The 12,328-nt window shown below is 40.9% G+C and overlaps 1 protein-coding gene across 1 annotated transcript in view; it reads right to left on the bottom strand.

The window, feature by feature from the left end:
* The window catches only part of DKK2 (dickkopf WNT signaling pathway inhibitor 2), an 89,503-nt gene extending 86,092 nt beyond the window's left edge, over positions 1-3,411 (bottom strand). The window contains exon 1 of the mRNA XM_019500124.2: positions 2,364-3,411. Coding sequence (XP_019355669.1) covers positions 2,364-2,621 — 258 coding nt within the window. The 5' untranslated portion in view covers positions 2,622-3,411. The remainder of the gene's footprint in view (positions 1-2,363) is intronic.
* Positions 3,412-12,328: the final 8,917 nt, after the last annotated feature.

The raw sequence follows: 12,328 nt of genomic DNA, 5'->3' as shown, positions 1-12,328 counted from the left end.
CTACAAATGCCAACAAAAATGAACTACCATCGCAAAGTTAATTTTTTACTGCTTTAATTATCTGGCTTCAGTAGGAAAGAAAAAAATAATGTCTAAGGATTTTTTGTTGTAAATCTCAGATATTATCATAGCTATCCACTGCTACACCAAGTGGTGAAGCCACAAATGTGCAGGAGACCCCGCTGAGAGAAACTAAATGTATGCATTACCCCAGCACACAATCTGGTCCTTTATTCCTCACTTGGGCAAAAATATTGTGGCTTCTCATGGGAGTTTTGCCTGAGTAGAGTGCAGAAATGGGTACCACTGGGTTAAATTTTATTCAGCTTTCTCACACAAGTAGCCCCACTGAACTTAATGAGACCCCATACAGATGCGTGGATTTTGGCCAAGGTGATATGATTTCAGTTCATGTTCTTTAAGAAAAAAGCCCATAAACTAAGTAGCATTTTCTTTAATGGATATTATAAATGCATGTCTGAGTAAGCATTGTAGTAGATTTTTTCTAATTCATGCCAAAAATAAGAGAGATCCATTGTGAATGAATGCATAATTCAGATTAGCAAGTTATAGTCTAGTCTTGCTACTCCTACTCATGTGTGCAGTCCCATTGATTTCAGTGGGACCTGTTGTTTTATAGTTGCCTTTATCACTATAAACATGGTTAATGAAGATGCACATGAGAGTTAGCCCAAAGGCAAGACTCCCTCTTTTTTACTCCCACTGTATAGTTTATTACTCCACAGAGTCACACTGAAAGTAAAGGGACTGGTCAAAGAGCAGGATAGTATTCAGTGGGAGTGCAGGTGGCAGAATATTAATAGTGAAAAAACGAAGGTACATCACAAAGTGTACGATGGTCCTTTATTTTCACCATAGCAATTATGTTTAGGAATTATTCTCATATTCTCTTATTTCCTGATAAATTCAAAGTAGCTAAGAGTGAAATTATTTCACTGTGGACTTCTCTATGGCATAAGTTACTAAACTTTTGCTTGGAGGTAAGAAAAGCCACCAAATTCTGCATGAAATATAAAGGCAAGGAGGGGATAAAGAAAGGAGCCACAAATAAACAAATGTAGCTAAAAAACCAAACACACTGATAGTTTTGTATGCACTCAACAAATAGCAACATCTAATTATTTGAAAGACAATCTGAAATACTTAACGAATTAAACTAATTGCTTGTATTTGTGGCTTCGCTCTTGCTTTCAAGGGAAACATGTAAAGGACAAAGACATTTCAGGCATTCAGCCTTTTCAGTGCTGAATGTTGCTCCCTTGCCACAGCTCTGTCTATTCATTATGAAAAGCAGCTGTATTTGGAATTGATAATAGTGCCTCATAGCATGAACATCAATATATTCCATAGCAAAGTAAGGCATACTCTAGCTCTTCCACTTTTACCATCACTCTGCTGTACAGCATTTGTACCTCTTAAGTTGAGATCTGAAGGGGCTGAAAAAGGGCTGATGACTTACACTATTACTTTATAGTTTATCACACAGGAGAAATGAAAACAGACCTGGTTTTGTTGGACTTCTGAGTATCCAAGCAGAAGGGAGGAGAGAGAAAGATGAATTTACAACCAAATCAGGCTTCCATCTTATTTCCGTAACCTTTTTCCCCCTTCTATTCAAATTCCAGTCCCCACCAGTCTCTAAGGATGTTTTTCTCTTCCCCAGTCCCCAACCTGAATATAACCAGAGAAAAGTACCATTCTGGACTGCCCCAGACTACAGTGTGGGAACTCTCTTTTGGATACCAGATAATTATGCCCAAGCATTTTACTAAAGTATTGGTATACAGCAAACCTTCTGATCCTTGTTCTTACACTTTCACCCAAGATTATTTCAGCTGTGTTTTTATGAGGGATTTTGCTTCATCGTCATATTAACAAAAATATTTCCAATTTGTGTCTGATTTGCATCATCTAATCCAACACACTTTACTTACTGTGCCAAACAAAGAGCCAGCAACATAATCCTTTGTGGCTTAGTATTATTTATTTGTTGCTTTATTTCCAACAGTCTTTCTGATAGGTTCCAGCAAAGAAATGCTCAAAATAATAATGACCAATAATTACTGCATTCCTTAGTCAATTTTGGATACTTTTAAGAGAAACAAAAGGTTCAAAATCTTACCAACTTGATTTCTTTACCTATTCCTTTGGAAATAGCATGCAGTCTCAGAGAACTTCCAATGAAGTGAATTAATTTCATTTTGAAAGAAAAACTCTATAAAGAGGAGAGTTTAAAGTCTCACTCTTTTTATACAGTAAAGATGAACATTAGACAAAAGGGAAGCAGATGTGATAGACAGATAGACAGACAGACAGATATATGTATGTGAATTGTGTCCTACCTCTCCTTGCCGGTGATAGTGCTTTGGAGGTTTTCCCATCTGCTCTAGGATTTTTCCTTTCTTAGTGCTACCAAGTGTCAGTCCCCGGTGGATGCCTGCAGATCTGTTGGTTGCCTGTGTTGGAGCCTCCCCCATCAGGGTGGATTTGATGGAGTTCACCTTAGAGCTGGAGCTGTCTAGCTGGGAGCTCTCCACCATCAGGACCGCGGCTAGTAAGAGGAGACAGCAGGAGCACTTATTCCACATCAGCACGATCATCTCCCCCCACCCCAAAAAGGGATTTTTTAAAATAAAAAAATCAAACAAAATAAAGCAACAAGATAAAAAAAAGGAAAAAAAAATGTTTATCCTACAGTTGTTAACAAAACAATTCAATAGATTTCAATGCCACACGCTCAAGAAACTGCTGTGGTAGGAGAGACCAGGAAAAACGAATCCCCTGAAAAAATGGTATAAAGTCTCTAGGCAACAAGCAACTATCAGATCATGTGAAGTGATGGCTTTTTCCTTCAGATTCTTGAGAAGTGCAGGAAATTCTTTAGTGACTGGGAGCAATAAACTATGAAGCAACTGCACCCAGGGAAGCTTCCCACTAGTGGAATCACCCAGCAGGTTTGCTTAAGCTTCAGAGGAAGAGTCAGTTACTTATTTCCCTCCACTCCTCTCTTGCTACACAAGTCAGCAGGGAGAAAACTCAAACCAGATCCAATCCAGGCAGCACCGACAAGGGCTGGGCTTAGTTGTGTTTCTCTCTCTCTCTCTACTTTTTATTCCCCTCCTTCTTTTTTCTTTCTTAAGCCTCAGCCTCTGTAGCCAGTGTTTGTGAAAGAACACGTTCGCCTTCTCCTCCTCCAAACTAGTTGGTGCTGGGGTGAGGGGCTCCAGGCGTTCAGCTCTATATCTGGAGTCAGGATCACACAGGCTGGAACAGACAGATAGACATCTAGGCAATCTCACAGTGTTCTTTAGCACAGATCTACACACCCACTCGCACGCGCGCACACACACACATACACACACTGCTCTCTGACAGTCTCTTGCCTGCTCTGGTCTCTCTCTGCTCCCTTTACTTTTTATAGCTTTCCACAATGGATTTCTCTTTCCTCCGCCCCCAATTCAGAGGAGTGACAAAGAGTGAAACTGACTCTCTTCTCCCCCACCCCCTCTACCCTACACCCACCTCTCCAGTTGCGGCTCTTTCTTCCCTCTTAGGCTAGGAGACAGGAGTTGGAGCCCCTGTGTTTTGTAGCATAGGAGACTGTGTTTTTTGTGTCTGTTCAAGCTCCCCTGAGCAATCAGAACACCTCTTAGGCACAGAAACATCCTTAGGTTTGAAAGAGTCAGCATACTTTAGGCATACACCCTTACTCATTAGTGTATTATCTGGGTTGTGCCTAAAAACTGGATCTTGAGAGAAAGGTACAAATCCTGCTTGATCCTGCCAGTCTTTGTGCACAAGCCGCCCTTCCCCACAAATCCTACTACCTAAAATAGGAAATGGCCAACCCCTACTAGTGCACCAAAAATTCCTAAATATGCAATGCCTTGGCAACGCAGATCTGCAAAAATATAAATCTGGAACACAAATCCTCCCGTGTCCTGCCAATTTTTGTCCTTGAGCATCTTAACTCCTGTCTAAATAAACAACATACCCCATTGGTAACAGTGTGCCAAAAAGTATAGCAACCTCTGTGCCACAACGCCACACACAGCTGGATACAAGAACATGGATCATGGTTACTTTTTGCACCCAGCTCCCTAAATTTCACAGCACAGAGTACATCCATCTGTTACAAGCATGACAAAGGATTCCAGAACATGGCACAGCTCAGGACCACAGCAGCACAAACAACTAGATCCATGCAATAGGCAGTAAAATACAGGGGAGACAAAATTAGTTAGTTAAACCCAGCTGTTACCTTTTTCCTTTTTTCTGAAACGATTCACTACCCCAGGCATTGCACTGGGGCATGCTTGTGGAACAATGGACTACTTACTCTCTCTCTTGTCTCTCCTAGATGAGTGTGTAGGGGAAGGGAGGGGAAGAGAGACTGCTGCAGTTGTGGTGGGGGGGCAGCATTTCTTGAAAGTTCCTATACAGTAAAAGCAATAAAACTTTTTGAGAGTTGAGATGTTCAGTAATTGAATTGTCATGGGGTTCTTTTCCCTTCACAGAGCTTCTCATCTGCACTAGAATTGATACTTTTCACTTTACTCTCTTTACCTGGAGAGACTCAAGAGGAGGGAATTAATGAAACTTCATTTCCCTTCTGACTGTTAAATTAGCAGTTGTATGAGAGGAAGTTGCTAAGGCAGAGAAGGGGAGGGAGGGGGAGAGCCCCCTGAGCCAGCATCATTTATTTTTGCACTTCCTTGAGCTTTCTTGCCTGGTTGCAGGGCAGGAGCTAGGTCTTTTTTAAGGAGATAAGGAGCTGTCTCCAGGAGTCACTTTACCTAAAACAATGTCATTTAAAAAGATTGGGGTGGGGGCAATCTTGCTGCCAACATGGCTCAATTTATGATTTACAGAAAGAGCTTCTCGTTATAGAGAAATAAACCTACAAAAACCTCAGGTCTTGGATGCTGTTTTGTGTAAATCTCTTTATTTTCCCTATATCTAAAGAGCTTAGTGGCTCTAATACTCATTTTTAATATGAATAGATTTGAAATTGTTTTCATTTCTCAGAAACAACTGAGCAGAATAACGATAAAAACTGGATCTTACATTTTTTAGGTCCTTAAATAAATAGTTTTCCTTCCTCAAGCCTTTGAGTGGGGAGGAATGACAGGAAAATGAAACTTTATTGACAATCTGAATCAGTTTTCCTTGGTAACAGTATTTGCCATTCAGCCCCCTTATTCAGCCTTGGTTAGGAAAATGAAAAGTGATTATTGCACTTACATCTGCTTATAATTTTGGGAAGTATTTATATAGGAAAGTTCTTAGCTGTCAAGAAGGGAAGTGCTTTGTGATTTTTATTGAGAGGATCAGATCAATCTTTGTTTGTTTGTTCATTTGTTTTTATTTTGTTTGCACACCTTTCCCTCATGTGATCTCATTTATCAAAAACCTGAAGCAAAAGCTCCTGCAGTGAGTGATCACAGCCACAGCAAAACTCTTCTCACCAGCAGGAAACTCATTAGATTAACATGCACATGAGGCGTTTGCCTATAACATGAGAGGACTGGAAGTTGTCTGGTGATTCTTTAAGTTGTTTAAATATTCCTTCTCTATTAAAGAAAGGACTTTAAAGATTGATACCACTCACAGAGAGAAAACCTTAAAATCTGAGCCATGGAGCATACTGTCACGTCTACCATATACAAACCACATGCATACAGGTAATCACAAAGAAACCCAAAAAATTATACACATTCACTACCTAAGCATAATCACTCTGAGATGAGACACAGAAATACATCCTTGCACCCAAAAGCATCTCCTTGTTTTATCATCACAATGGAGGAATTCTGCTTTTCTTTTTTGCAGTCAGAAGCGTTCTCAAAGGCTTTTGTTACTTGGGCAGTGGTTAAAGGGATGGCAGAAAACAAGTATAATTTAAGTCAGACTTCTTTCCAGTGTCCTCCATGCAGCCTACCCTCCTTAGCCTTGATTAGATGGAGACAAAGTGACAAAGCCATAAAGTGGCTGTAAAGTTTGAGAAGTGTTGTGCTTAAATGGGTTACCATCCCACCATAAGGCAGTGCAGTGTAGCATCTTATAGACTGACTCTTTCAGAGAAGCAGGAGCTTTCAGAGGCTGCAGTTTACTTTGTCAGATGCTATGAAAGGGTTAGGGGTAATAAATAGAAAGTAATTAAGTCATTTAAATACAAAGGATAGAGAAAGAAGGAGAAAAAGGAAGGGATGCTGCTAAGAGAGGAAAAGGTAAGTTGAAAGGATCCAAGAGGACAGAGTAGTTAACCCACTGATGGACACAGAGGTCTAAAAATCTAGTCCAGGTAATGGGATAGGAATCCATTTGCAAAGTACCTTCTCTGTTTAAGAACTCATCAACAGGAACAGACATGGGGCAGATCCAAACTGATTTTGTAGTAAACTAAACACAGAAGCAGATTTAGACTTTTTAGGGCCCAGGACAAGAAGATGATTGGGGAACTTTTTTTTTTTTTTTTAATTTTCCATATTCCAAGCCACATTAGCCAAAACAAATTCCAAATCCGAGAGTCAGTCCAAAACCATAAGTGGCCCTACTACTAGCAAACATCCTCCAGCCCCATCTGGGGCTTCAGCTGTTTCCAAAACCTTTGGCAGACATCCTACTTGCAGGCCCAGGCCCAGAGGCTTGGGGTTTGAATGACCCCAAGTTTTGCTTGCCTTCAGCCGTAAGGTCCTAGGGGCAAACCAGGGAGAGGTCTCCCATTTTCAGAAAGTGGGCATGAAATCAAGGCTTTCCCACTCTAGCATCTAAGTAGGAGGTTTATTGTACATTACCTTGGCAGGTACTATCCCCATGCCAGGAGAGTAGTCTTCCCCAGGAGCAACTAAGAAGACTGCCTCAGTGGTCACAGTGTTTCTCTTGCCAGACAAGCATAGGACTACATTTGATCTGAGCCAACAAGAGAAGATGATTGGGGAACTTAAACTACAATAGAAAAAAGAACCACTTCTCTTCCAGGTACTGGTGCTGCAGGGGTATGAGACCCAGTGCTCGCTTACTCGCTGGTGAGTTACAGTGAGCAATATACAGGCAGTCCTTGACTTACAACGTTTCAAGTTACAATGAATGGCACTTACAACGTTTCTAAACTGACACCCTGTCTTGACTTTCTGACATCAGTTTCAACTTCATGTTTGATCCAATGCCACACCATGCCATGTGAGCAAACAAGTTCGCTGTATTGCCCATCTTCCTGGAGAATTTCTGTCCAAACTTCCTTGGACACTTTCTTTAAGAAAGCAGATAAGTCTCCAGAAAAACCTGCAGCCAAGACTCCTGAGAAGACTCTAGCCAAGAACCCTTTAAAAAGTTCAACCAAGAGCCCATAAAAAGTCCAGCAAAGTCACCTCAAATAAGTTCTTCCAAATCAATATGATTGCTATTTACAATATAAATGCATTATATAGCTATATTACTCATCTATAATTAATTGAGTACAAAATTCTGGGGGGGGGGGTTGGTGGAAATAGGGTATCAGGCCTTGGTTCAGGAACCATTTCCCCATTTATAACATTGTTTCCTATGGGAAAATCAGTTCCGAGTTATGACATTTTGACTTAAGACCTGGTTTTCAGGAACCAATTGTGTCATAAGTCCAAGGACTGCCTGTAAAGTAAACAACAAGAGGATTTATTTGCATGCTTGTTCATATATCTCCCAGAGTGCAAATAAGCATGCAAATAAGTCTTTTTATTTGCTTTATATTGCTCACTCTAACAGAGCAGTAAGTGAATGAGAACTGGGTCAACATTGAAAAATAATTACCATATACTTGTCAAAACTGAGCCCAAGCATATTTACCTAGCAGGTGAAATACTATAGAGCCTGTTGGCCTGCTTCAGTCAGTTCATGTTGTGCTTTAGGAATGCCCTGTGGAAATCCAGGATCTTCCTGATATACAGATACACAAACCTCAACCTATATATATATATATATATATATGTATATATATATATATATATCTCCATTTCCAGTGGAAGATCTTGGCTTTACACCCACTTTATGGAAATCAGAGACTCCTCCCTAGCATGCTCCTGCAGCCATACGGCTGAGGGCAAGTGAAACTCAGGGGCATCCAAACCCCAAGCCTCCGGGCTTGGGCCTGCATTTAGGATGCCCACCAAATGATTTGGAAGCATCTGAAGCCCCAGGAGTGGGTAGAGGATGTTTGCCGGTAGTAAGGCCACATATGGTTCTTGAATGATTCATGGATTGGGAATTGATTTGGCTGATTTGGCTTGGAAGATGAAACATTTTCCTTAAAAAGAAAAAAACGTAAGTATTTGGCGGCCTCCCCATTTGCCCATGTGTTAAACTGCCTATGCAGGATTTAAATATAATGAAGTACTTAAATCATATAGAAAAATCCAAGTAAATAGTTCTGGCAGCAGGGACCAGAAACCAGGATTTCCCTTCCCAAGGAAGTACCCTAATCATTATGCATCACAGTCACACACTTCCTGGATGGTGTTTTCTTTTACTTTAGGGAATCACCAGTTAAAATCAGAAGTAACCCAAGAAGCAAGGACCAGAATCCAGAACTCCCCTCTCCTTGTAGGAGTGTCATAAACCCAAGGTGAGAGAAACACACTTCCTCATGCTTGCTCTACTTCTGGCCCATTGAATTTCATATTCTTGACAGCCCAGTGGGCTACCTGCACCAGGAAGGTTGGAGAGGGCCACTCCCCCCACCCCCCAGCCCCAACCTAAGTCCACAGTCAGCCAGTTTGGGAAGCAAGTGCTTTAGACTTGAATCCCCTCAATGTAAGTTGGACCTAAAACCCAGATCCAAAGTCAGGCAGAAGGCAGGGCAAGGTGGCACTTTAAGGACAAGCTTCTTCAGAGACATGAGTTTTCATAGGTGACAGCCTACTAGCATCTAATCAAGTTGGCTGTTGCCTACAAAAGCTTAAGCCTCTCTGAACAAGTTGGTCTTTATGCATGCATACATACAAAATACTACTTTTCAACTGGTGAAATTAGTTGAAATGCACTGCAAACAAGTGCACACAGCCCTTCAGCCATTTAAAAAAAATGGCAGATATGGAAATCTGCAGTGCATCTGACAAAATTGAAACTCCCAAATCAACTGGGGACCTAGGGGTGCCCTTCGGCATCCCAGTGTGCCCTGTTTTTTGCAGATGCTCCGTGACTCAGGCTGTGCTCCACTGCTGCTGCCCAAGTGACAGAGGAGAGACCCTCTTCCTGACAGCTCAGGGGCTGTGAAGCCCAGCTCTGCTACACAGCTCAGAGGCTATGGAGTTGTCAAGCTCCCACATGGTGCTGGTTGGAAAAGTCACCCTTCAGTACAGCACCCTGGCTCCACAGGCTCAAAACTTGGCCAAATTTAGGTCAGTATTCTCATGGGCAGCAAAAGACATGTCCTGATGCAAAACCCAGGCAACTATTAATTTCAAGACCCTGCGCCAAACCATGGAAATGGTAGAGTTTCTCAACAAGACAGCTGTATGAATATTTAATATGGGATAAAACAATGTCTTTTCTTCTGAATTACATTCTGAGAAATGGATTAATTTGTTTAGCTGAAACACATTAAAAACTATATTAAATAGATGTCATATGAAACAATCCAGTCCAAATGGCAAAAGTTTTGCCAATCTGTTAAACAGGTCAGAATAAGCTCTAAAAATGAGAAGTGTCAGAGGATCTTAGGCATAAGCAGTGCCACCAGTTTTGTCTATACCAGTAGGAACCAAACTTTTTGGCAGGTATGCCACGAATTAGCCCCGTGCCCTCCTCAACTGCCACTCCAGTCCTTTTCCCCTGCCCAATCTGCTGCTCTGCTTCTGTTTCCCACCATGTCCGATCTCTGTTTTCTGCTTCCTGCCCTGTGCATCCTGCCTGATCTACTGCACTTGTTTCTGCTCCCTGCTGCTATGCTGTCTATCCCTTCCCTGATTTGCTGTGTGCCACAAAGAGAAGCTGCCCTTGCCATTTCTGACAACTGTGCCTCAGGTTGGCCAACCCTGAGCTATATTAAGAATATTGTATCCTCTGCAGGAACAGCTGAAAGTTGTCAGATAGACTGAGGCTGCTGACAGATGTGGAAAAAAACAAACAATCAGTGCTTTACTGGAAGTGCATTAGTTTGACCTAGCTCCCCATTGTCTGTATAGATCAGGCACTTCAGTGGGACTTTTTGGCACTTTTTTCTAAAAGTGGATTCAATCAGCTGTTAAATAAAAACACAAAAAAGCCCCACTGAAGTGCATGAGGTGTACAGATGTTGGGCAAGCCAGGCAAAACCTCTTCTGGGCAAACCAGGCAATGCCTCTTCTGGGCATCCGCTGCCCTCAGTGTGGGGCAAGCCAAACTTAAAGTGCTGGGGTTGGTTTTTTTCACATCTGTAGCATCCTGAGAGATAAAACAGTAACATTTTCATGAAATAATGTTTTCTATGACAAACTTTTAAAAATCAAATAATTATTTCTCTTTACAAAAAATTTCTGCTCTTCATTAAAAATTTAGATTTTCTTATTGAAAAAAAAGCCCCCAAATAAAATATTTCAGTTAACTTATTCCATCATGATACCTTTTAGGAATTGTGGTTCAATTGCTGTATATCTACATTATCTTCAGCTAGCCTTTGTCTTCTCTGAGGTACAGTAGTTATATGACCCCCATGGCACCCTGCATCTGTTGGGGATATTGTGGTATACCATAAGCAATATGATTTAGCTTTGGAACCCAGCCTTAAGAAGAGAATGAAATACTACTGTGGTATAGTAAAATCAAAATATTTTGGATTTTGGAATAAATATTTCAGCTTTTAATCCTTTCCCAGAGATCATGAGAAACTTTATAAAACAATGAAAAGAAACATTTTTAGGGAAACCATTCTCAGTGATTAATGCCAAGCTTTTAGTGCATGTGATGTAGAATTATAGATAGACACAACCTACTGCTGCTAAGTGCAACACAAACAATGAAAGATGCCCACAGCATCTATGAATCCTCATGTAATCACCAAGACAAGAGGCATCAATTTGCTCACCTGCCGGGTGATATAACTTTACTTTATCAGCACATAGGTTATCAGTAAGTGATAAAGAAACATTAACAAGACTGCTGCTTCTAAATTCTGTCTCTAATTCCAGCTGTAACGTTAAGCTACACAAGCAGTAAGCACAAAAAACATGAATATGGCCTATTGCCTTATAATACAAATTCATGGGATTTCGTCCAAATATAGAAGTTTGGCTTGCTCATAATAGGTGCTTCTTTAAGAAAAATGCAATTTATTTGGTGACCTCAGTGTCTGGTTTAAACTGACAATTCTTCATGCAGCACCAGGGAATTAAACACAACACACTGGTTTTTCCTAGTTTTATATTGATCAGCCAGAGTGTCAGAACTCGCTAAATGAATGAGGCTTAAATGGTCTGTAGTGTCAAAAATTAACAAAACTCAAGAGTGTCACATCCTGCCTTGAGAAATATTTTGAAAGCCGTGAGGCTGGGCTGGTGTGAATACTTCTTTGATTCTTAAAACAGCTGCAAGTCTCATCAAGATGTCTTGAGAATACAGTTAGCTGTCGGATGGAAAATGATGGTTTACATGATTCAAAGCATAGAATTCAGTGTACAAGCAAAGATCAGTTTTATCAAGCAGGTAATATGGGATGGATATTAACAGTAGGATGTTCATCTATAACTGGATAGTCAGGAGACAGAACCTTCACTAAAAATTGATCGGACCTTTAGCATTAGGTAACTGGGAGCCTCACATAATAGGTTTTTATTACTGAAAGATGAAAATGTATTTTTAAACAAATGGATACACTTACGTCTATTTATTTTGTGCACTCAATTATCTTGCAGAAAGTAAGGTTTCACTTTCCCTTGATTCCTTTCACACAAAATGGCCACAGCAGTGGGCATAAGACAAACTTCCAATTGTTTATATACACTTATACAGACATCTTTTCTATGAATTTATCCCTTGACTTCATCTTATTTTCAGCTTAACTGAACTTCTCTCTAGTTTCCTGGGTCCCAGAAAACTATTTTAGCTATTGTACATCTCATATACATTGTTACATAAAACAGAAGTATTTTATTGAATACCATTTTTTCCAGCAAGAATCTATGCTGATGTCGCAGAGCACTTAGGTGCCCTGCTCCTTTAAAGAGCAGAAACTGCTAGGGAGAGAGCCCTAGCAGTGAGTGGGGAGCCCCAGCAGCTGTTTACCAGGGTAGTCAGAATGAGTCAGTTGGCCCACACCTGCCAGCGGTCAGCTGACTGGAAGGGGCGGGGCCTGGCC

This window comes from Alligator mississippiensis, chromosome 2, assembly GCF_030867095.1.
Source record: "Alligator mississippiensis isolate rAllMis1 chromosome 2, rAllMis1, whole genome shotgun sequence".
NCBI lineage: Eukaryota > Metazoa > Chordata > Crocodylia > Alligatoridae > Alligator > Alligator mississippiensis.
This window is presented reverse-complemented; position numbering and strand designations above follow the sequence as displayed.